Source organism: Lutjanus erythropterus, chromosome 7, assembly GCF_056507025.1.
Source record: "Lutjanus erythropterus isolate fLutEry1 chromosome 7, fLutEry1.hap2, whole genome shotgun sequence".
NCBI lineage: Eukaryota > Metazoa > Chordata > Actinopteri > Lutjaniformes > Lutjanidae > Lutjanus > Lutjanus erythropterus.
The window spans coordinates 24686616-24713404 of record NC_139323.1 but is presented as its reverse complement, the minus strand read 5'-3'; the positions used below and the strand labels follow the sequence as shown (position 1 = coordinate 24713404).

The 26789-nt window shown below is 38.3% G+C and overlaps 1 protein-coding gene across 1 annotated transcript in view; it reads left to right on the top strand.

Moving 5' to 3' along the window:
* psmd1 (proteasome 26S subunit, non-ATPase 1) overlaps window positions 1–25988 on the top strand; it is a 46578-nt gene extending 20590 nt beyond the window's left edge. The window contains exons 17-25 of the mRNA XM_084723289.1: window positions 3551–3665; window positions 6633–6749; window positions 8228–8330; window positions 14192–14361; window positions 18105–18197; window positions 18570–18656; window positions 20747–20914; window positions 23735–23902; window positions 25776–25988. Of these exons, the coding sequence (XP_084579415.1) occupies window positions 3551–3665; window positions 6633–6749; window positions 8228–8330; window positions 14192–14361; window positions 18105–18197; window positions 18570–18656; window positions 20747–20914; window positions 23735–23881 (1000 nt within the window). The 3' untranslated portion in view covers window positions 23882–23902; window positions 25776–25988. The remainder of the gene's footprint in view (window positions 1–3550; window positions 3666–6632; window positions 6750–8227; window positions 8331–14191; window positions 14362–18104; window positions 18198–18569; window positions 18657–20746; window positions 20915–23734; window positions 23903–25775) is intronic.
* Window positions 25989–26789: the final 801 nt, after the last annotated feature.

Genomic DNA, 26789 nt, shown 5'->3' with positions numbered 1-26789 from the left:
GACCTGGAGACAGTGATATTTATTAGGTTGCAGCTGTATCAGTCTCTTGTCACTCACACCATTGCCTAAAAAATGTGAGGCATGCACGTTTGGTCAGACAGTACATTATCCAGTACGTTAGCCTTGGGCATTTTTGTGACCTTTAGGTAAATATCTTTAATTTGGCACATATGACCAATGAAATATTAAAGCATATAGAAGAGTACATGGGCAACACTGTACACTGCTGAATGGTTCAAGTCATTGACCAAGGGTCCTCAAGTCATTGTGGATGAGATGGTTATCCTTTTCCAAAGAATTAAAAAAAATTAAAGATTTTGATAGATTCAAATGCCCACAGCAGGCAGATTGTGTTTGCAAACATTAATGTAATCACTTTATTTTCCTCCTCTCATTCGCTCTAATTTTCACAAGTATTTCAGTACTTCTTGAGGTTTTTAAGTCAGTCACACTTTCATAGGATATTTTAGTTAGGTTTGCAATACAGACATCATTGCTTCACTGCCTTTTCAGACTGAACAAATGCTAGATATTGATTTCTTTTTTCCATCTGAGTTCTTCCGCTCCACTGGTTGTTGAAGGTAATTAGCCTATCTTTTACTTTGAAAAGATTGAAAGGCTTTAGATTAAACTATTTGAAAAAGCCAAAGAAAAGTTTTCTCAAGTTATGCCTCAAGCTACCATAGTGCCCTATTGATTTCAAAACTTAAATTAGAATGAATTAGATCTCACTGTGTCACTATTGCAAAAAATATATTTTTCATACTTTTTTATTTTATAATGGATAGACAGCATGCTGTGCTTTTGCTGCAAAGGCAAGTCTTTGAGAGTTCATAACCTACATGTTGATCAGGTCACATCAGGTTTATTTGTGTGACCCACATAATAAATTTGAAACTGAGTGCTTCACAATATGGATTGTAGGGCATCATCAGACTACCAGAATAGACTGAACTCTATCCCTGTAGGTGAATGGAAACGTGATCTAGATCTCACAATGATTGCCATTCCTGATCTCGATAATCCTCATGTAGTGTTTGAGCTGAGTTTCTAATTCCAAACAGACCAGTAGAGATTATACCTATTTACATATTATACCTATTTAGACTTAATTTTCAGGACTTTATTGAGGCTATTTATTTCTTCATATCAGATGGAGCTTAACCCATATCCTTGCATTTTCGCCTTCTTATTCTACATTGAGGACAATTAGGTAGTACGATTATTGGTGTGTTAAATAAAGACAGAGAGACTCAGACATGTTGGCCTCTTTATATACTTTGCATCATTGAGGGGTCACTATAATGTAGCTGTAGCTCTCACAGCCATGCATTGTACTGTTTCTGTTATCTGGCTCAGTCTAATAAAGTCTGAGGTAGTAAACACAGTTAATTAATCAAAAAAAACATTTGGTGCTGCAATTGCTGCACATTTTTTTGCTAATGATGATTTGAAAATGTCACAATATACCATTTATAAATGAATCAGTGCAGTGCTACGGAGATGCCCTTGCCTACAAATCATTCTCCAGACTGACATGCATGTTTGGTACAGACCCCAGGATTTTTTTTATTTTTTTTTTTACAAATGCACAAATGTAAAAAATACCATTCTCGTTAAAAACATCACAGTCACAATGGCAATATATTTTGCTATTTATTTTTTATATTTATGACTAATTTGTATTTTCTGTTTTTATTTTCTATACTGTCAATTTAAATGTTTAAGGCAGATTTTTTTTTTATTCTAAAAAGCTGAGGGCCAATCACAGCTACATGATTTACCCTTCCCTTTTTTCCTCCTCGTTTTATCTGATCAATGAAATTTTAGTTCAGTGTAAGACACTCCCATTTCAACTGCGGTGAAGCGTCGTTAGGACAGTTGGTTGTGTTCAAAACAGACAGAGATTTTGTGCTGGTGATTACACTACTGGCTTCTTTATTGGACCTACAAGACTGTAGACTTCTGTTCTTGGCTTTCCTCTTTTTTCACCTTTCTGTGAAATTCAAATGCACTGAATTATCTCAACAATCAGCTCATCTGTAAGGCCCAGGCAGTGCTGGTCTTATCAGTACACCCATACATGAACAAGTGACAGATAACATTCTTGGTTATAAAACAGATTACTTAAATCCCATACATTTTCGTTCTCCTTTTTATTTCAATTTAAATATCTCTATTAAATATTTTCTTTGGACCAATTCAAGACCAGTTACATGCTGACTGAATCTTGTTGAAATGAGAACATCACCACATTGGTGTTCAGAGTTTTCACCTGGTGACCTGATGAGACTCTGGGTTAGTGATAGTCATCATGTACTGATTGAAGAGCATCCCGTTGTGAATGGGGAGCAAACAACAACACAGTTTAATTGTGAAGAAGTGATTTCCCTTGACTTAAAGCCTGTCATTAAGATTTTGTCAAGTTCACTTGAAGTGCCTATTGATGGTCTTCGCAAACCTTTGACTCATAATATTTTTGTCCTACAGTCAACAATACATGAAATAGAGAGGTCTTTTACAGACACGACTCATTGCCATTTCAGTGCTTTTTCTTACTGCTTGAATCCCATTATCTCGACTATTTCAACTGAATAAGAAGTAGTTTTTGGAATTAATGTAGAAAATAACCCCTTCTTTGCACATTTTTAATTTGCATGTTCACTTTCTTTGGCAAAGAAACTGAAACAAAGAATATAAGAGGTGAAAAGAAATCATGAAGAGCCATGGCATTTGCAATTGTACCATGAGCCAAAGACTTGGTTTAAATAGTTTGGCTGAGTTATTTCTATTCTCTCTCTTCTACAACAGCACCGCTGGGAGAAAATGCATACGAATTTGGAGATTTTTCAGAGACACAAATCAAAGCCCTGCATTTCATACCCATGCTTTCCATTTTCTTTTTCTTCTCCCCTCTCTTTCTCTTGCCTCTTTCCACTTTTCTTTAGTTTTATCTTTTAATTTTCTAAACCTGCCTCATATAGCTCCCACTTGACATGAATTACACATAGGTGCTCTCTGATTAAAGTGAGAATAACAGCAGCCCTATAGATCTGAGGCTAAATGCATGGTATCAAATGGCTGAATGAATGGTATCAAAATTACTGGTATTTAGTTCTTGGCCATTTCTGCCATGTTGTACAATTTAGCACTGTATTGATGCAAACACCAGCCTTTTGAAAGATGACAGAAGCAAATATTCCCCATTATAGCCATCTCAAGACTATATGATAATGGTTCCTGTGGCTCTTTGCTCACAGGCTCAAAGTGCTTTATGTTATATCAAACAAATAATCTCATCCATCACCTGAGTGGAGATTTTAGCTTTAATATTCTTGTGGGCACAGATTGAAAACCCCTCCTACACATAGCGTGCCACAGCCAGTCAATAGTTGTGATTTATCAAAGATTTATCTTAGTTGGTGACATTTATCCTCCACACTGCCTTGATATTTCATTAGAAATTAGTTTTTTTTTATCTTTGTTTTTCTTTATTGGTGTTGGATGTGACTCACTCTTAATTTCTTTGCCTTTCTCTGTCCCTCCTCAGGACCCCTGAGCAGTGTCCCAGTGTGGTGTCCCTTTTGTCAGAGAGCTACAACCCTCATGTGCGTTGTGGAGCTGCCATGGCTCTGGGCATCTGCTGTGCTGGAACAGGCAACAAGGTGAGTGCCTCCCCCGTAATTCCCCTCATTGTTAATGTTAAAAGGATATTTCACCCCAAAATCAACAATACATATTTTTTTCCTTTTGCCTGTAGTGATGTTCATCTGCCTGGATAGTTTTGGTGTGAGTTGTAAAGTTTTAGAGATATTGGCTGTAGAGATGTCTGCCTTCTCTCAAATATCAAACTAGATAGCATAAAATAGCTCCTGCATGAACAACAGGTTGTTTTTTTGGTAGTTAGCAGTGTTCCAAGATGTAAATAATGAGTCCTTATTTAATTAGATATCTGCACAAGAGCGTACTCTGTAACTGTTGGAATTGGTGCTCATAACTGGAATTAATAATCCTTGTAAGGCTGTGTAAAAGAAAAGCTTAGATAGCATTTTTTCGACCACAAAGGCAAAATTGGCTCTGCTGGCCTTGTTTGTCCTTTGTGCTGTTTTCGTGTCCTGGTATTACGTGTGCGTCACTGATGCAAAGACGATATATGCTGCACAAAGGGTTTTCCTTATAGCAGATGGCTCCTTTGTGAGGCTCATTTTAGGTGAGCAAGTACAGACTCACATTCTATAGCCCTTGCAGAAGTTGCTGAAAGAAGATTGTAATTTTTCTCTTGTTAGATGTAATGATGCCACCAGAATATCGCTTTGCTAGAATTAGTTTATTAAATGGGTGTAATGCCTGTTACTCAAAAGATGAGCTTCCAAAATGATCTTGGGAGACGTCTTTTGAACCTCATCTGCTTCAGGCCAATTTTTAAATCATGCCACACTTGTTTTAAATACCTTAACCATTATCTTGGTTATATGGTGATTTAAAACATAAAGTCAACAGCTGTTTTACTTATTTGTTGACATTTGCTTTAATTTTCATGGATGTTCGGCACTGAGGGGCTCATAAATTGTGGAAAGTTCTATGGGAGATTTGCTGATAAAATGGTCCAAATTGGCAGCAGTCACCAGGCTGTGCCCTGTCATCATGTTTGGGTTCACTGAAGTCCAAAAAGGAGAGTAAAGAAGACAGAAGCCGGGGATGCTGCCAAATCCTGAGTTGTCTTACTATGTGGGCTGATCAGTCTCAGGTGGCACAGCCCAAGCAGAGTCACGGCTCATTGCATCCTGAGCCTCGAAGCACCTGAAGTGAATGTTTTGGACGAGATCAGGCCGACGCATGATACAGAGCTGATCAACTCTAAAGCGCCGCTGCTTGCTTTTTCCAGAACAAAACCTCGACCACATTAGGTGCTTAGTGAGAGTAATGATGTTGTGTCAAGAGAAGTGGGTCACCTATTTAGAGGGAGCACGTTCCTTAGCCATCATTTGTTCACCTTGGGCTTTGTTTATTTTTACTGGACTTGTGTTCCTGATCCATTTTATAGCAAAAAGGAAAAACTGCACAGGAAAGCTGCTTCATCCTCTTCTGTAGTTTGTCTAATGTTAATTCTGTGCCATAATGAAAATCTTAAATACAGTTCAGCATGTTTAATTAATTGGATGGCAGTATTGTTCACCAAGAAGTTGTAAAGTTAAACACAGAACTGACTCATAAGAACCATTTCAGCTTTTCAGAATACTGTCATATGATACAATTTTATAAATACGTATGAAAATGGAAATTATGTTGTGGTAAAGCATGTTCTGCACCGTTCCATTTATTTGCACAAGTTTCTAGCCAGTTTTTAGCACTAAGGCAAAAGCCTGAAGAAAACAGTCCACCACTGTACATGGATTAAGAGGATCTTAAGCAACCACATTATGTGTCGACCTGCTCTGCTGATTGGGCCTGACAGTAAATACCCTCAATTAAACCCCCCGACAACCTATCAGGAACAGGATGTGGTCGACTGGTGTTGGCTTTACGCTCTTGACTTATCATCCCAGTGCACGGCTGTTTTGGCCAGCTGAGCTGAGAGCACTGATGAAACATGGTTTATTTTACCTCCACTGTCATCATCCTAGTTTGTTTCTCTTTCCTCGGCGGAGCTGACACCTCCCTCCGAGTTTGGTGGTGTGAGTTACAGCCATTACTGCTCAGCTGAGAACAGAGGAGAGAGCAGAAGTGAAAAGAGGAGAGAGGTGGTCCTCACTCATTTTTTTTCATTCACTGTAATCATGGGAGGAAACTGAAGGAGGTGGGGCTTTTTGAAACTGTTACTCAGTTGTCCTGGGCAACCAGATATGGATGACACTAATGTCGTTAATTTGTGTGTTCTGGTTGCCTCGGTTGATGATGCCTTTTCCTGTATTTAACCAATCAAAAGTGTCCCTGTTGCATTGATCTTCTCTGTTGGCAACATAAAATGTGTATGGAGTAAAAAAAATGTCATTTATCAAAATTACATTATGAAATTGATAGAATACAATTAATAATTACTGATTTGACTTTTCATTAAAAGAGATTACATTATTCCATCTTTTGTAAACAATCTTGCAAATGTGTGCTGAATTTGTAGTATTAAAAGCCAGTCCGTAGTTGTTACTTGTATACAGTTTTAGCCAAGGTACCTGCATGTCCTCTTTCATGTGTTTAGGAAAGACAAAAACAAATATTCGTGAGATTGCTTTTTCATGCAAAAAGCATGAATGGGGATTACACTTCCAGCAAATTATGGTTTTCTGCCACAGTAAAGACCACATTAGTGAAGTTTAATATGGTAGGCACCCAGGAAATCAGCAGAAAATAATCAGGCAAATAAAGAGGCACCCTTTTCCAACTTTTATCTGAAAGGTGGTCCACAATATCTGACTATGAAAACCCCTGTTCTAGGCTACAGGCTTAACTACTGTAGATACAATTTCTTGCCCCGTCTTATTCTGACAATAGTCAATAAGTTGGAGGTATGTTTGTATAATAATTTGTAATCTGTGTCTGTTTGCCCTCAAGCATTTATTTTTACAGTTGGCATGGTTTCTAGGGTTAATTTTAAGCAACATTACCAACTTTTCTCTTATTCCTTTCCCCCATAGGAAGCTATCAATCTGCTGGAGCCCATGACCAACGACCCAGTGAATTATGTGAGACAGGGCGCTCTCATTGCCTCTGCCCTCATCATGATCCAGCAGACCGAAGTCACCTGTCCCAAGGTAAATAAAAAATGTTCTGAAGCATCTTTCAAGACTTGTTTAATTGCTTCTCAGGTATCATTGCATATATTGGTTTATAGCCAGGTCTGGCAACCCTTAAAACTTCAGGGAAATTTTCTTTTGTGTGACAGGCATGGAAGACTGGAGAGTGACAAGTTCAGGCATAACTGCACGTACACACCTTCAAAGCACCTCATAGTTCGTCATACATGGTTAAGATTTGCCAGACATATTTTCAGAGGCTTCTCAGCTGCGCAGCAACAGTTTTTTAAGCTCAGGGTGTTATGGAGGATTGTGCAAGAGGAAGGGGTCTTTTTTTTTTCAAACAGTGGAATGTCAGGAGGTATTACATCCTTGACTGTTTATTTCAAAGCCGCAGTCTTTGTAATTTCCAGCTCTGGCTCACAGTTGTAGACACAAGTCTTAGGCCTCTAAGTTTAGGGTGGTAAATTGGCCTAAATTGGGTGATAAGTTACCCAGCAGAGTGTTTACTCAAGGTTTCACTCTGGCAAGTGAGATGTGCTGTGAGTGCTGAGACTCCCACAGGTGCTACGCCATCACCACGGGTGTGGCAAAGCTGATGTGGCTTTGTTGTAAATATTGTGTTAGCAGTGTGCGGGTATGACAAATTGTATTATATCCCGTGACAGGCACATTCCAATGTATTCCAATCCTCCCCCTTAATTTCTAGAACAAGGTGACACAGAGCCTGAGGGAATTCTTAGTCCTTAACTGCATTAACAAAAAACTTACACCCCATTTGCACTTGGTATTAAAACAGAATCTGTATCCACATACATTACTGTGGTAATAAAGGATCCACTCTGGCTTTTGTGTTCACATCTGGGTTTTTTTTTTTTTTTTTTTTGATGCATCTGTATTATCCTCATTGATATCTCTGTCCTCCAGAGAAAAATCTGTGTAATTTGAGATGGAAATCATCCCCAGGCTCTTAAAAATGTTTTCGATTTGTTGAGTTTGGAAAAAAACGCTATCAACTTTGTGAAATGCTGTAGAAAGAGGAATTTGTAATTATTTGTCCCCTCTTGCAAAGTCTGCAAAATCAATTCTTTTCATTATGAAAATATTGTCAGTGTCATTGTGTTTGTCACTGTATGTCACAGTGCCAGCATGACTCAATGAATTTTATGCCTTGTTAACAACAGATCAACTACACAGAAGAGTGAAGTGCACACCATCGCGCACACAGTTATTTCTCACTGTGGATAATTTAATTCCCATCCATACAGTTTTCATTTTCATTTTTCAGTTCTGTGGAATAGTTAATTAGCATGGGGTTTCCTGTGTCTGGCTAACGTGAATGCAGATTACATTTTAATACCAGGTATAAATGGAGTTTTAAGACTTAATGCAAAGAAAAAAAAACTCTGGAAATAAAATATTGTGGCTGGCCATTGATGTCACACCAGCAATTATGTGTTGCACACTAACATATTTTACTCCCCTCACTATCTTAGGTGAACCAGTTCAGGCAGCTTTATGCAAAGGTGATCAACGACAAGCATGATGATGTTATGGCCAAGTTTGGTGCCATACTGGCCCAGGGAATCCTTGATGCAGGTTAGTGTCCAAACAAAAATACACAAGACAAGACAATACCTGTTCATACTGGCTATCAGTTGGGACAGAAAATCTGCTAACTGGAAAGACACTAGTTTGATCTAATCAGTAGGTTGTGGGTTTATCTGTCTGTCACTGAGCAGAAGATCAAGCTGGTATGTGGTTCAGCCTTCCTCTGTGACCCACATTGTTAATTACACTGTAAACAAGTGAACTGCTCTAACTGTAATGTGGGTTTGTGGTTTTGTGTGTTAATTTGAGTTCTTTTATGCTCAAGCAATCACTGAGTAACCCGTCTTCGGTTGACCACCCGTGCACTGTGTCTCTGGAACAAATCATACTAAGGTGCATTAGCGCCTGGCGTTCGTATCTCTGCTCTGCGCTCAGCCATATGGCCTGTTGGTCTCCCTTTGGTGATTACTGTTTGTCTGATAGTCTCTGTGTTTGTGTGTCTGTGCGGGTGTTTGTGGACACAAGCATGCAGCGGGTGTTTGTGTGTGTGAGGTCCTAGAGAGCTGCACATCATCACATGGAGAGCTACACATTCGCACACACCCATATTCACATGTATACACAAACTCTCAATGCAGGCAGGAGCAGAAAGCCATTTTCTATCGCTAACATAAAACCCTGTGTGCTAAGCCAGAAAGAAACCAGCTCTGTTTACACACTGCTGTCTAAATACAGTATCAGGTGTTGCAACTTACACAAAGTGAAGCCTATTTAAAGTATGTGTACCTTTACTTCAAAGGTGCTGCATTTTGGTCTGGGCAGTAAAATAATAGTGATATTTTTGGCAATAGACACCTCATGAATAGCAAATATGTTTTAGCATTAAATACTATTTAATATACAATCTATGGTTAAAGCAAGTTGTTCCGGAATGGAAATTTCTGTAGTGTTGTTGTCAGAGTAGCAAGTTTTTCAAGTTAGCATGTTTCCTTAATTTATATTGACTTATTGTGGTCGTTTTTCTTTCTGTTGCATAAAATGCAAACCACCATGAAAGCACAGAACAAATATGCCTGGTTCTTATCATATTCCTTCATAATGGAGCATGCTATGAGTGACACACAAACTGCCAGTCATTTGACAGATGTTGTTCAGTTGCCCCGAAAGGTGATAAAACAACAGAAATGGCGTGGAGTAAGAAAATGCATGCAGACAGTGAGGAAATTAACAAAAACGGTTTTTTTAGCAGTTTCTGTCAAGACCTAAGTAATAGACTAAAAGAAACAAAGTAAAGTTAAATTCAAAATAAAGTGGTTAAATTCAATCTTTTTTTCTTTCTTGGTCTTTACAGTAGGTAATTTAAAATATCTGATAAATAGGATGAAATATACCTGGCAATTTGGCTTGGGCAGTAGGCAGCACACAGCTGCCATCCATATGAGTACAGTACAAGATCGCAATACATTAAAACAAAACATTACAAACAGTACAAAGTAGTAGGACAGGACGGTATACACCAAAACACCAGAAATACATACAACCATATAAAAATGCAATAAAAGCATACTTTACATATCTGTGTAAAAAAAAGTGCACAGTTTACATATTTCTATATTGAAAAAAGCATAAAGTTTACATATTTTGTTTAAAAAGAACAACAAAACAAAGAACAAAACTTGGTTTTGTAAGGTACCCTAAAAAGATATTTAGAATGTGCCACAAGCCCTGAGAGATAAAAACATAAATATGTAGACTTTTGAAGTAAGGAATGATATCGTTAAACCATGAAATCATAGTTAATACTGCATGTTATTATTGATATTGACTGAAATTAAAGATTTTATTGTAATATTTTTCAGCAACATCACCAAGCCCTAGCTGTCTGTTTTTTCGCAATTTTGTCATGACTCATGAACACTAAACCTCAGCAGTAAAATTGCCCGTTGATTAACTCCGCCCCTCCTGCAGCACTATTTGATGGGTATTTTGTTCAGAGCAGATTAGCCATTTTGATGACAGGCAGGACCTCAGTCGCATATCAAATTAGGCACATTAACTGTAATAAACTCAGCAAACATGCCAAGATGACCCCGTGTGAGAGCATCCAGACAAATCCTGACCGCTCGTGTCATTTTTCATATACCAGACACACTGCCTGCTCTTCCCCCCTGTGCCTCATGCCAGACTCCAGTTCCCAGTGCTTAACCCATGTTTTAAGTACAGTCCAGTGTGTAGCTTACAGTTTAAACACATCGCCCCTGTTTGGATGTCAGACATGCTCAAGCTCATGAATGTTTTGGTATTGTGGTTCTTCTAGGGGCTGAGGCATTTTTAGAGGTGTATGGGTAATTGTATTTAATTTGATGGGCGGAAGCGATTAGAGCTCAGTTTCATCATAACTGGTGCTCATTACCCAGGAAATGTCTGTCTCTCTTGCTTGTTCTCTCACACTTTGTCTCTCCTCTTTTTATCTACGGTCCACACTACTCTGCAAAGAAAAAAATCTGTACACACACTATTGAATTTCATTTGAGGACTGGCCAGATTAGTTATTTGAAATACAAGGGAAAAAATGTGTGAAAGTTTTACAGACTGACCAAAAAGACATAAGAAGAAGTAGGATGTGCTGTGTTCAATCAGACAAAAGTCTTTAGATCTGAATTTTTGATTTTTTTTTTTTCTTATCTTTAGTATTTTCTGCTTCAGCTTTTTTCGCTTGAATTTGTTGTAATATTTTGGACAAGATCAGAAGTGGTATTTATTGGATTAACTGAAAATAAAGTCTCTTAATTAGTTACAGTTTAACCATAATAAACACCCACTCCTTCAAAAAGATTATTCATGACTTATTACAACTCATAAACAGACAGTTATTTGACAGCATTGATCTGAATGTCCAATGGGCAAACAAAAACATTAAAAAAAAAAAAAAAGTCATGGGCCAGAATAAAAATTTTAGATCAGGACACTGCATCTGCAGCGTTGTTATCAAAGAAGGCAGATTTTCAACTTAGCATGTTTCCTTAATCTCTAATATATTTGCTGTACTAAATCATAATATGACCATGATATGTCAGGGGCTTTTTTCCTTTAGTTGGATTTAGTTGCTTCCTTCTCATACATCTCAAACACGCCCATTTTTTTGTTGTTTCATGTTATCAAAGCGATGCAGCTGGCAGGGTTGATTGTTGATATTGTCATATCATACCTTTGAGACATCACCCCTATTCCCATGCCTCCCTCACCAGTTCCTTGGAATGAAAATCGGCTCACCACACTGAAAGTTGGCAAAAACTACACAGTTATTCAAGTGCTCTCAAGTCTTTAAGAGACTCTCAAGCACCCAGTTGTGGTGCAGCGAGGAGTCCTCGTGACTCATGCTGGCCACCATTCAATCTGTGGGACGGGACAGGTTTCAACACTGGTTCAGTTGTAAAGATAAGGCCGTGTTTTTAGATTATCTCAAAGATGTCAAAAAGTGGGTGTAAAGAAAAACTGTAAATGATTTCGCTGGTATTGCCTACACCTCAGTAACACACCCTTTTAAAGGGAAATTTTTCTCTTTACCCCTACAGAAATAACAGATAGATCCTGGTTGCCTCCTGTCCTCTCTTCCTCCCCCTCCCTCTGTCTTCCCCTCTGCAGTCCCTCCCTACTGTTTGTCCTAGAAAGGCCTGGGGAGGTCTGTTACTCTTAAGTGCTGCTTCAAGGCGCATCCTTGACTGTTGTTCTTCACCTCCTTTTTGTCAGCTCCACAGACCAAGTAAAACTGACAAAGTTTCTATTTGGTAGAACATAAACTTTCACCATAAGTGACAATCAAACCCCTCAACCCCATTGATACCTATGGAGTGGTTATGGAGTCCTTATACAGATACACATTTTTGTTGCAGAAAATGGCTCCAGTTTTTGTCACACTAGCAGTAGAAGATCATTTCTATTCTTTTAGTTCTTTATCTTTTGATCATAATAGAATATATGTAGCCCGCTACAATGTTCCAGCCATCCAAAAGTCTCACTTATTGTTATTTTTCTGTAATGATGAGAGATAAATTGCAAGCTAAAATAGATCAAACATGAGGTAAGATTTTTTTTAAAGATAAGTACAAGCTTCAGAATTCACAAGTGGGGTTTTTGCTGATGTATTTTCATCAGAGGTGCAAAAACTGTTAACTCATTTCTGGTTTTTAGGGCTCATTCTTGCAGTACTGTATAAATCAGTGTTTCTAATGTTTGTCGACAAACTACATCTGCCAAAATAACCATCAAATTGCTGCTCCACAACTCTTAAATACAGTTTCAGCAAAAACTGAACATTATAACCTTTATGAATGTAGGACTATTGTAGGGACTTTGTATTAGACTCTATTAATTTTAGTGAGTGTATACTTTGTTGTCCTATCCAAAAGATGACCATATTTTCTGTACAACACACAACTGAATTTCCCCATGGTGGATAAATAAAGAGCTACCTACCTGCAATGGAACATTAAGTTTAGATTAAAAAATAGTTTAATAAAGATTTACTCCTTTAAAAATGTCTAACTAGGTCAGTGCAGCTGAGAAAGGCATCTGTTATTTTTGGGACAGCGGGCACATCTCTTTCTTGTGTTGGAGATTGATTATCAATCTCCTGGGTAGTTGACATCTAAAGATAATAATAATGAAGGTTGTTGTTTTTTTAATGCAGGATGCAGTAGACAATGCATTCCTGGATTTAATTGACTCACCAGTTTGTCCTTGAAGCATAAATCCTTTCCTGGGATCAACAGATCAGACAAGTTGAAACCCAAAAGATGACCTTCTTGGGGTGGTGACCATCCTTATCCGTACCCTCATTAACCTCCCACTCCTTCATTTTATAGTTCTTGTGCCAAGTTACAATGGGTTTGTTTCACTGTATGACTTAAAAAAGTTTCCATTTTATTGTTCAAAAAGTAGTTGGCCTCCAAGTTTGTGCCTTTGCAGTTTATAGACTACCCCAAAATAACAAAGTTTATTCAATATTGTATGCCAAGGGTGGTAATCATGGATTCTTACAGCAGTAGTTTCACCCGCAGCTCTGATGTAACCAAACTCCACCTATACTGAAATTGTCGTCCTCTGAGCAGTATGTACTTTTATGTATCGGGGACAGGTAGGCTTGTTTGACATTTGCTCAGCATATATTCTCCTTTTCAGCGCCCTGCTAGTTTGCTGAGCATGCATGCTTCTTCGACTCCATCCTGATTCACATTTTATGCTAAGCCCTGCAATTTAAAATCAAAGGTCTGTGACCAGCAGTTTGCACATAATGCTGCAGCAAGTGTGTTAGGCAAAAGAGTTGTGACAGGTCTGTATATTAATGTTGTATTGTAGCTTCTATAAACTGATCGCCAACAAATTGTAAAACTATTTTTGAGATTTGGTTTGATCTAGCCTAGTAATGTGTTGAAAGCAACATCTTAGTCAGGCTTCAGCACTGTGAAAGAAGCACCAGGGTTTATGTGTACAGTGAGTCTGTTCCACTACCTCTGTTGCGCACTGATTTCTCACAGGGTCCGATCATTATTTTGTTTGTATTCTAAGCTAAAAGATATCTACTTCTGTAGCCATTTGTTAAGCACCAAATGTTCCTTTGCTCTGGACCAGTGGGATGAAGACCCCGTTGGTGGCCTTTGTGGAAATACGGCAGCTATTAGCTTTATGTTCTCTCTGAATATACCTTGACTAATGGGAGCTATAATTGTTCTGTCTGTTAAAATTACATATAGAATTGCATAATTCTTAAACATGAAATGTTCAATGTGTTGGAGTCGTTCTGCTGTCATTAAGAGTTATTTTGCATAATTTATTTTAACTGTTGTGAATGACCCACATCATGTAGGTGCAATACTGAAACCCTGCATCCTCTTCCCACTGTTGTCCAGGTGGACGCAACGTGACCATCTCTCTGCAGTCCAGGACGGGTCACACTCACATGCCATCGATGGTCGGCCTGCTGGTCTTCACTCAGTTTTGGTTCTGGTTCCCGCTCTCCCACTTCCTGTCATTGGCCTTCACACCAACTGCTATAATTGGCCTCAACAAGGACCTCAAGGTACTGAAGAGGGCTACATTTGATGAGATTTGTGTGTCAGAAGGAATGTGTGTGACCTCTTTACAACACACGTCTCAGCAAAGGCAAACCACTGCATCATGCACTGTTCTTTTATTAACACTGAAGTAAATTAGTCTGCATATATTTTTTTTCACATTTCAGTACTTAGTAATTAAAATGTTTATTTACACTTTACAGACGTTGTTTTGTTAATATATAATTGGGGTCAAAGGTGTGGCAGCTTTATGTGGCTGCTGAATTTGTATTTGGCGCTGCATTTGATGCAGAAAATATTTAGCTTCTTGCCTTGGTAACAACTGTCACCAGCAGCCTATCCATAACAAGACCCTCCGGACTGTTGGCCTGGTCTGGCCTGCTGCCACTCGTACACAGTTGCCAAGGGATCACTGTGACACATTGGGGTCTTAAACAGACATTAGTTGGGAATTATCTCGTCATTGCTACTCAAATGGGGGGCACCTGACACCAGGGACACCCACACACTTCTGTATATTGTGCGTCCCCTCTATTCAAGTGCCTTACTTGAGAATAACCTTGGTGTAAAGCCCGCAAATAATTACACTAGAGATTGAGTGCAGAAGGAAGGTGAGGACAGCAGGCTTTAACAGACTTTGTGCAGCACCCTGCTGAGGCATGTCAACACCTGTTTTAACTAACAAGTCTTCACAGACTTTTGATAATGAACATTCTTATCATTTGCCAGTTCTTTTTTAAGCAACAAACTTGTTGGTTCGCTTAATAGAGTGCAAGAGAAATCACCTCACTGTCCCCCTGCCTCTCCCTGCCTCCATACTGCAGTGAAACGGCTGAATTATGAGGTGATTAAAAAAATAAAAAAGTCCCTGCGGTCACATCTTGTGCTGCAGTGCTGCTCTGTTGGACCATAGAGACTGTTTAGTAATTTAGTTTCAGAACAGTGTTATAATTTGAAAGCTCACACTAAACAGAAGGCACCTGCTGCTGCTCGGGCTGGAGATCTTCTTTTGTGTTTGTCTAGGTAAAGTTGACAGAGCACTTTTTCATTTTTACACGAGGTTAAGCCAGCAGCTAATAGGTGAAGGAGGGCGTTTTAATAAGTGCTGCTTCTTTTGTGTAACCAGTAAACTTTAAAACTTACCTAACCTTTCTAAGCCAAGTTGTATCCAGCGATAACTCTTCCAGTAACACTTCCCTCTCAGCATATTAAAAGGTATTGGAGTGCAAGTAGTGATTATTTTCATTAATTGATTAATCTGTTGATTTATTTTCCTGATTAATCGTTTAATCTATACATTGTCATAAAATTAAGAAGAATGTTCATCATAATTTCCCCAACCCTGATTGATATTTTCAGATTGCTTCTTTTGTCCAACCATCAGTTTGAAACCCAAAGACTCTTCATTTACAATCATAAATAACAAAAGCAGCAAATCCTCACATTTGAAGTCGGAAACAACAAGAGTTTGACATTTTTGCTTAAAAAATGACTGAAACACTTAATAGTTTATCAAAATGGTTGGCAACTAAGTTTCTTTCGATCAACTAATCAATGAATTGACTAATTGTTGCAGCACTAAACGCCTCCCTGTGGAGTTGATCTCCAGTTGTGCATCGGAGCTGTGTTTCTGTTTCTGTTTTTCTATGACTTGCTCCCAGTTCTGTGTATCTTTTGCATGAGGGTGCACATATATGCGTGCACACGATACACGGCCCTCCCAGTTGTTTCACACTGTTCCTGTGGTTTGTCAGTTGTGGAAATGCACCACGAAATGCAGCAGTACACCAACAAATACAGGGCTGAAGAAGACTACTAGAAAGTTAACAATGCATGATTTAAGATATTTAAAAAAATCTGTTTTTAAAATGTTTTATGAGGAAAGAAATACATTCAGCATCTTTTTTTGGAGTGCAAGGATACACAGTGTGTTTTGTTGAGAACCAATGAATGTAAACAGAAACTTTCTTAGAAAATGCAACACAGGGTGGCCTGTAGGATCTAAAATCAGCAAATTAGTGTTGATGTATGACATTTGAGATGGCATTAAGCTGCCAGATTTTAGACAAAGTTTTGATGTGACATTTTCTCTCACAAAAAACACTTCTGTCAGTGTTTACCTTGTGCTCACCCTCAAATCCCATTTCCCTTTAGGTCCCCATTTCAAGAAGACAGATTCCTGAGATACTGAATGTTAAATTTTTAACACATCACATTTTTAACCAAAAAAAACTGACAAGCTAAAATGTTAGTGGAACAAATGTAAGTACAGTAGGAGAGGAGGCAGAACTCCAGCTCTCCTTTGATTTCAGCATTGAATTAAGTTGTGTTTATGTTCAACAAATTCTTTCTGGCCAAAGTTCATTCTTGAAATTGGAAACAGTTTACACAACACTCTCACCTCAAGGTCCATTTAGTGGCAACTACATGGACCCTGAGGCTTATTCTCATGACTGTCTCTAAACAACACTCCCTTCAAAATTAGGTCAGCATGAAACCCTTAAATACATAAATAAAAGATGAACTGTTAACAACAAAATGTCAGATTTATTTTAAATAAAACAAAACCACATGCCTACAGCCATACAAGCAGCTCTGTAAGGCTGTACATGGACACAGTGATTGTGTGCTGTGAGCTAAATGCTAACATTAGCATGGCAACATACTCCCAATAATGATGTTAACTTTAGAGCTAAAAGATTAGTTCATTAATCAGTCAAGCAGGCCAATAACTAAAAGAATTATTGGAAATGATGTTGGTAGTTTCCCTGTCTTCTATGATAGCAAACTCAATGTGTTTGAGTTTGTGTGTTGGATTATTTCTCAGGTAAAACAGCCAACTTGAAGACTTTAGGGCAGGCCTATAAAATTGGCGGCAGGTGGACCAAGTCCAGCCCCTTAAATGACCTCAATCTGGTGCTTTTAATAATTTCTGTACCTGTAAAAAGGATATCATTGTGATTTTATTTAAATAACTTGCGAGGTGTTTACATCATTTTTTTAGAAGATCATCATTTTATTATTCTTTACTCACTCCCACTGTTTGAGCAGAGAATTGTCTTAAATTTCAGGAAATAATTAATTTCACCATTTTCAGCCATTTTTTTAACACAAGATAAATTGGGAAAATAACTGCCTTATTAGTAAAGAATGATAAACAAAGGGTAAACATTACCCCTGCTAAGAGTCAGCATTTTAACGAGGTCTGAAACTGTTTACCATCTATCTATAGTTTAGTCAAGGTATTTCACTAAGAACCAAAAATCTAATGTCGACGCTGGATGAGAAGATCACCAAAGTCAGTAGGACTTATTCCCTGGGAACCTTTAATGTCTGGTCCAAAGTGAAGTATCCCGACAATTACTAACATGAAAATTTGTACAAAGTGGTGGAACATCTAACCAATATTGCCATTCAATTCCTATTACACGGCTAGACATAAACAAATAAAGGGCTCCGATGTCTGCTTATTTAATTCAACAAAGAAGTGATGGTTTGAGCAACACTGTTCTTTATCACACTGGGGGTTGATCATTTTTGGTTCAGCACCTACCCTTTTTGGTCTGGATGTGCTTCCATACATTTATTTATGGCTGGAAACACACCACAAAGTGATATCAGCTGAATTTGGTTGACTGCCAACATTGACTAGAATCGATGTTGGCAGTCTGGCCTTAATTGACCTGTCAGAGCTGAACAGTTTATGTAAAGTTACTAAAACTCTTCTCTTCTTCTGCCTTCTCCTCAGATGCCTAAGGTGCAGTACCGTTCCAACTGCAAACCCTCCACCTTCGCCTACCCACCGGCTCTGGAGGTTCCCAAAGAGAAAGAGAAGGAGAAGGTGAGAACTGTGGAACTGAGGCGCCACAACAGATCAGCTTGTTTTGCTTTCCTTTTTCTGAAATTATTTGTTGAGGAAAGCTGACCTCGCTTCATATTGATTTGTGAATAATTTCGAATCCTCCCCGTCAGACTCATCATTTTCTCGCCTTTTAAATTTATTATTTTAGCATCTCTGGCCTATTTTTCTCAGTTGCTTCATTTCACAATCCTAGATGCTCTTGGAGAATGTAATGAAAAGACCAAGCAGCGTTTATTTTGTGGTTGACTAGTTTTGTACATTTTAAGCCATGTTTGTAGAAGGTCTGAGTGTCTCTGGTATTGTCTTACATTGTGGAAACATCTCTGCTCACTCTTTCTCTCTGCATGGCAGGTATCCACCGCCGTTCTCTCCATCACAGCCAAAGCCAAGAAGAAGGAGAAGGAAAAGAAAGAAAAGGAGGAGGAGAAGATGGAAGTGGTGAGTGGAAATGCACAGCCATCGAAAATCCCTCTCCTCCTAAATTACTAATAATCTTATTTTATTTCCACATTTGTTCTCATTCCTTCCATTTTAAATTCTGGACTCACAAGAACATAGCAACCCTGCAAAGCAATTAATTTCAGTATTTAGTATTTATAGTCAGGAACAGGGTGTTTTATCTACTTTACCAGAAATATCTACCCAAAATTAACCCTTAAACATACTCTGCCAAAATTCAGAAAGATACTCTATTTTAGATCCTTGCAATGTATGTGGAAGTAAAGCTTTAAAGAATTTCTTACATTGTTGAAATCGCAGACTGCTTTGAAAGTATGGAGATGCCACGTAATATTCAAGTGTATACTCCACGGTGTATTTTATATTATGTTTTACAACAGAGCATTCTTTCAAAAAGACCACATGGTAATGCAGCCACAACTTGTGTTCCTGTCCTTGTCTTTTTGGCTCATCTGCCAATGGCAGGTAAACTGAGATATTTTTTACCAGCCATAAAACTGCTTTGTGCATTATTTTACCAAAATTAATTATGCTGCATCAGTCAGAAGCCACCTATTGCAAAAACACTGACCTCTGTGACATTTCTCGTTGTCTTACTCTTCTCTAGTGAGCCCTACACACAAATTATTTATCGGCCACCCGGTCTGTGATTCTTATTTATTTTTCCTGCCAAGCCCAAAATTTACCTTCATTGTTTTGTCACATCTGACTTTGCTTGATTGCAAAAAAGGAAGTGAAGAGTCATCTGAGGCAGATCCATACATCCTCTTTGGTCTTTGATGCCATATACACATACTATCTTAATTTCTTTTCTCAAAGTCTGTCTTAACCTTTTCACTCAGCCCCAGCAAGTGTTCACGGACTGTCGGTCCAGAGCCAGTATAACTTTCATTGGGATTTTCTCTGGGCGTTAGCAGCGTGTTTGATCCACTCTGCCACGCTACATCTCAGCTCTGGTGCTGAGAGACAAGCTTGGAAATGTCCAGTCTGCTCACATCTCAGGCTTTTGATTTTATTTGGCTTAACTTATAAAGGTGATTGAAGGGGAGGTATCCACTCACACTGAGGGCACACAGTTCAGAATTCACTGGTTGTCACTTTCTGGACAGTTTTATAGAGTCAGACTTTGATTTTTTGCCACTCATTTACTTTGCTGTAAAAGCTTCATTGTGGTATCTTTGTATTTCCACATGAAATAAATAAACAATAAAATATATTGAATAATAGAGATGGAAATAGAAATGGCAGCAAACCAAATCATTATTTAAATAGCTGAATAATCTGAACCCAACTATTTAATTTTGGTCATTCAGTTGTACTTGAAGTTCAACTCAAATGTAAAGATTTGCTGTGTTTCTTAACATATGTTTGAATAAATTGAATATCTTAGAGTTACGAATTGTTGGTTGGGCACAAAAAACAATTTGAAGATGACACTGAACAAATACTTGACATATTAATCAATAATGAAAATAATTTTTCATGCTGCCCAAAAATACAGTTTCAATTTGAATTTGTTAGACAAAAAGGCTAAACAGGCATGTGAAACGGGGAGAAAAGTCTCTGTGTTTCACATCTGCAGGAGATGATGTAGTTCAGTCTTGAAATACAGTTTTTATTGCCTGGTCCCTTGGCACCCTCTGTCCTTCAGTGTCTTTTTTTATGGGTTTCCAGTGTCCGCCTGATAGCCCAACAAATCACTGGCTATCAAGGGCACCAGAGCAGTAAAGGTCTGAATCACAACAGAAAGAAGCAGGCAACCAGGATTTATTACTCACAACTCATCTAAACTGTCAAATAATGTCCGATTTATATTAGAAATAAAACTGATTCTGATTGTGGTATGATTGTGGTGGGTTTAAACTTAGCAGAATTGTGGATGATCAGCAGAAAATACAAGCGTGAAATACTTTAAAAGAGTTATAATTAAATAAAAACTGTAAAACAGAGACTACAGCAGATTCAGCAGGAACATGAATAATACAGATTAAAAAAACAAAACAAAAACATTTTACAAGAAAAGTAACCCTAATAGTACTGATGTAGAAAATACTGCCTCTCCATCACAGGAGGTCCAGGAGGGTGAAAAGGAGAAGAAGGATGAGGAGAAGGAGAAAGAGAAAAAGAAAGAGGCCGAACCAAACTTCCAGCTTCTGGAGAACCCAGCCAGAGTGATGCCGGCTCAGCTCAAAGTCCTCACCATGCCTGAGACCTGCCGCTACCAGCCCTTCAAACCGGTAACAGCACGACTCCTGTCTGTCTAAATGTTTGTGTCTTACATTACAGTACAGTTCTACAGAGGAGACAGTTATAGTGAAAAAGATTTTTTTTTTCTTTAAAGAACAAAAAGGGAGGGAGAAGATCAAATGAATTATTTACATATCCAGTGAAAAGGAAAGAGTGAGAGAGAAACTCAAACCTGGCTGCCTGCGCAGAGCGCAAGAGAAGAGAGAGAGATGCTTTGCTGCTGCCAGAAGAGCTGCAGACTCAGATTACTCCAAGTAAAGTGCATAGGAAGGAATTACAGTGTAATATCTTTGAATACATTTCTTGCCTTTTCCAAAATTATCTGAACAAATCGCTTCAGTTGTTGCCAGTAACTTTTTAGAAATAGATGGTAAGAGAGTCTGAAAAGTCAGCCATTTATTCGCCAAGTTGGCAACAGTGATATCAATTATTATGATGTGGTTGATAAATGAGGTGAAAAAGGAGGGATTGGTATGATGAAGGATAGCAAGTGGCTAAAACTACGTTTATCAGCCAGTGGCAGTCTCTGTGTTGTCATCAGGCCTCCATTGTTGACATGAAAAATGACCACGTATTTATCTCTCTGTTAACTTTTCGCTCCATGACTTTATAAATGTATAATCTCTAAGTTTTGTCTGTATATTAAGTGTTTTCTGTGATTGGGTTGTCTTTGAAAATTAAATGCTATTTAATAGGCTATATCTCGATATCATTAAAAAATGAAAATTAATGGTATATTTAATGTACTTGTTATTATTCACAGCACTGTTAACACCTAAAAATTCTTCGGGGAAACACCTGAATTAAAATATTAACACACACAATAACATCTGGAATGAACCAAATATCGATTTAATGATATTTAACAATGTCAAAGTATCTCAGAGAGGGGTTTCGCCATTAAAATAAATCGTTAGAATCAGGATCTAGCCTGTTGGTTGATCTTGGCCGTGGCTGAACATCTCCAAGTCCAGAAACTCTCCTCTCCTCGGGCCTATAAACCACACAACTGTGGTCCTGCTGTAAATGTTGGTAGTTTTCCGCAGTAAATGGCAGGACAACGTACAGTCACCCAATAAGCACTCACCCCAGTCCTGTAAAGAGGAAGTACTGTTTGATTTTGTGTCTAGCAGGCGAAGCTTTCAGTATTATATTTCTTGTACTTCTTGTATCACGTGCCAGAATGATGTCTTTGCTTGTTTTGAGTTGCGTAATGCTGTCTTCCTTTTAAGGGGTTGTTTTTACACTCAAAGACAGGTTTAGGAAGTGAAGAGGTTTTACAGTCTTATCTTGAAATCTGGTCAGTGTCGGGAGGTTTATTGAAAGCCTGTTAAGTGGATCAACTTACATTAATACAAAGTTTCCTGTCTCTTATTTTTCACTGGAACTGAATGATTCATCAGATTTATTATTTAAACTCCACTTTTTAATTTTGTTTAAGACCCTTAACTTCTGGGTAAATTAACCCTGCCAAATTCCTTTTTATCCTTTATTTGTCTGCACTTGCGTACTTGATTTATGGTTGTACCATTATATCAAATTGAAATATTGTATATATATTGTGCATCATTACATTTCTTGTAACAGTTTAGCTTGATATATTTAGTATCTTTGGAAGACCAAGTGTCTTGACTAGGGTTTGATATACGTTTCTGCCACTGGTCCCGTCTCTAGACCCTCACACTTAGACTGTCAGGGGGTTTAAGGGCTCCAGGTTCAACATGTGTTTTTAGTGGTTATTTGGCTAATTGCTAATTTGTTTGGTAATAGCCCATGTACCACTTAAAACACAATATAAACTTAAATGAGCAGGGTCTTTCATACACATCTTGTGGAGGGACCCTGAGCTCAAAACTTATTTTTATTTTGTTTAAAAATAGGTTACTTACTACTTACTGTTAGGTTACTTATTACACACTCTTTACTTTTCCCAAAAATCTAGTTTTAATGGCTTTTTATCATCTTAACTACCTAATAATTATACAGAAAGTGTAAAAATAAATAAAATAAAACTTAATAAATAAATGAATATACACCAAACATAATATTTAAAATAAATGTAGGCATTAATTAGTTTATAAATGTGGCTTAAATTGATTTGTTTTAATTTGCTACTGTATTGTTTATCTTTGTGTTACTTCTCCCATTTATTTAATTTTCCTTCTTTAAATTAATTTATTAATTTATTTATTGTTTTCCCTTTGTATTTCCCCCATATTTACCCACAACGCAGTTCTTTCTGCTTTTCTGCATCATTAGGCACCTTTTGATTGATCAGCATCACAGTGCAGAGATCAACTATGCATGCTTTGCTCCCACACAGAAATTTCAATTGTCACATTTTATAAATTAATTAATGCCTACATTAACTTTTAGTGTAATTTTTTGATGCATTTAAGTGCTTATTTATTTATTGAGTTGTTTTTATTTCTCAATTTATTTTTGATTTTGGGAGTTTCAGTCCTCTGAGAGTTTATCTGGCCCTGGATATTTAACAGTGTTTGCTGTTCCCAGCAGGATTAGAGTATTTAAAGAGGAAATTCATATGGTCGTGACAAATTTCTTCTCCTAACCTTTTAGTGTGCTGCATCGCCTGCGTTCTGCTTTGTCATTGTAGTTTCTCCAAACTGTAACTGCTGAGTTCAGTTTCTTTCCAGCTGTTACATAAGCATCAACGTCCCTGTCAGCAGTAAAGAGTGATATGTAAACAAATAGAGTGCAGCTTGTTCTGTTCATCCTGAGCAAGGATACTCGAAACATAAATATCTGTAGTGTATCAACTCAACCTGATTTTTCCTGTCTGTCACCAGCTCCACACAGGCGGGATCATCATCATGAAGGATACCAGTGAGGAGGAGGAGGAGCTGGTGGAGCCAGTCTCGGCTCATGGCCCCAAAATCGAGGAGGAAGAACAGGAACCAGAGCCCCCCGAGCCTTTCGAGTACATCGACGAGTAGAAAAATGCCCTCACAGTGAAGGTATGCTTACAGAAATCATTCCTGAGCTTTGTTATTCATTCATATCTGAAGCAAACCTCAAGTGTCTGCTCATATTCACCACAATCATCTTGTTTCTCCATTTTTTTTTTTTTTTTTGACTGACTTTCCGACTCATAATTTTTTGAGCTTAAAGCTGCAACTAAACTGAGGACGATTAAATTATATTTGGTCATTACAGAGGTAGGTAGACTTGAATCTGCCTTAATTTTCAAATTTATTTTCCTTGAATAGGTCTTTAAAGGCTGATTTCACAAACAAGGCTTGAGCCTAGTCCTAGTCTGAAATACCTGTTTAAAATTTCTCAACTCCAAGCAATTATTTATTACATAGTCACAGATTTTAGCCTGTTCTGGGTTTAACTAAACCGACTGCAAAAGGGAGGATTAGAGCTATTCTTGGACTAAATTGAAGCTTTGATTAATCCCTTTAAAGAGGCAGATTCAACTTATGCTTACTGTTGTTTGTGAGGGAGCATGAACTACTTGGCATATCTAAATCAGGTGTGACCAAACTTTTCCTTTGGAGGGTCAAAAACTGAAACTTAATGGTGGGCCATGAGCCAAAAGCAAACCTATTTGTAATGTATTATTAAGATGCAAGTCTGTGATCCTAATATCCTTTAATTGACTGACTTGACTGAACTAGTACAGATTAATGCCTAGACTGGAAAAATCTAAACCCTGCCTGTGAAACTGCCTCAAAAAGTTGTAACATTTAAGTTGAAACCAGCAGACAGAGAGGCCCCAACAGCTTTAGTTTCATGGCCGATTGCAGTGTAAAAGTACACTTAAGGTTACATATAACACTGTCACTAATCTCCCCTCACCGCTCTGCTGTTAACAAGCTCCCTGTCAGGACATTTTCATACGAAGCAACGATATGTGATAACACACAATGCAGCCCTGTGCTGTTGTTCCCAAGCCTAACCCACTTTCACGCATCACTGACATGCAGAAATGTAAACATCGCTGCCATCATGGAGGGCAAACCTTCTGACTGCACTTGCCAAAGAAGCGGGATGCTTAATGATTCCTGGCTGCTTGTTGTGTTTGTGTTGGATTGGCTGCAGCCTGCCTCCCATGAGCTTGCGGTTGCGTGTGATGAGACCGATGAGGTGTCAATGACCAAATTAGGGCCTCTGTGCATACTATGTCATCCTCTTTATGAGGTTCAAGTGCCGTGTGACGGATTAAAACATCGCAGACATCATCGTCAGGCTGACTTCATGGCTGAGGTGTGCATGCCACAGGCTGCAGTGCGGCCAAGTGGTTAGTGTGACCAAATCGTTGTGGAAGGTTTGATGGTTTGATGCCCAGACAAGAAACGCGTTTGGGTTTTTTGATCCTAAAGCCCCTACAAAGTCACCCATACAGGTGTTTTCACTTAATCTACCTGACAACAGCTCTTATCAGAACTGTTTTGGTGCTTGACTCTCCGGTTGTCTCAAACAAGCATGAACATCTGATCAGTTTCTGATTTGTAAAAAGTGTTCATGTCGACATCCAAGTTGTAATTATGACTGGGACCCTTTTTCCTGAAAGCTTAGAAAACCAAACTAGCATGGGCTCCTCATGTCAGCCAAAGTCCTGTCATTCGCGGTAATTAAACCAGAGTTAATGGAAATGGTGCTGTATTGTCAGTGCAGACTATTCTTAATCCTCACACTACAGTCTTGGGGTTTCAGAGCATGTGAACTTGCACTAGTTGTTAGAAAGACAATCTTTTCTATCTCTACAATCTTTTATGATGTAAATGTCTTTTGATCGTCCTCGATAATCAGATTTTTGCTTGATATTTACTGATATTTGCATACTTTCTTTTGTCTAACCAGCATGTTGTTTTCTCTCTTCAGGCACCAGGAGAAATGAGATCCCAGCATGTTGGTCCAGCATTTTCCTTCCCCCTGTGCATCCATCTATCCATTTATCCATCCGCCTCCCTGTTTCACTTCCTCTTTTACACGTTTCTTTCCTGTCCTGGCTCCTCATTTGCCAGACAGGGAGTGTTTTACATTCTCAAAATTGTATAATTTTCTGTCCGTACAATAAAAACAATGTATATTGGAGACTTGGAGAGTGTGTGTTTATTTGAGTGGGTATTTTACCAGGCGTGCATTGAGGGAATTTCTCTAATCCCGTACATTTAGACTGGTTTACATTTTCAGCACTCAGCAGCAGCTGCTACAGCCCGCCCAGCAGTCTGTCTCTGTACAGTGAGCTGAGTCTACTGTACACATACTAAACAGCTCTGGAGTGTGCCGTCAGGAAAATAACTTTCTGGGTGTCTTGAAGGTCAAGCGTCAGGGAAACTATAAAACTTTGGCTCATAAGAGATACTCAAATGTGTATGATTCATTCGGGCAGGACATTACGGGAAAACTAACGCAGTTTCTATGTTTGATCCCTTCTAATTGTCTTGTTTTATACTAATTCTGTGAGAGTTGTGTTATCTAAGACTTTTTATGAACTGGAATAAACATTTTGTTTATGCAGTTCTGAGTCCAGAATAATCAGAATAACGTTCAAAAACTTAATTGAGCTGAACTGGCTGTGTATTTTCTTCAGCGCTGGCTTTGGCTCTGTTCAAGTTGAAAACTTGCAGGGTGTAAAAAGCCGGTTGAGCAATAAATGTTTAAAACCGGAGCAGGAAAAGCCTTCCATCATTTTAAATATCCTCCCAACCAGGGAAAAGAGGATCAACACAGCGTGTGAGTGATAGAAGTCTCAAAATGGTATTCCAAAGAATTAAACCACAAAAACGTGAATTTGTAAAACACTTGTTATATATTGTTGTGAGAGTGCACTGAGCTGTTATCAGCATAGTATTTCATTTAGCAGCTGTGGGTGTTGATGAACAAGGGACGGAT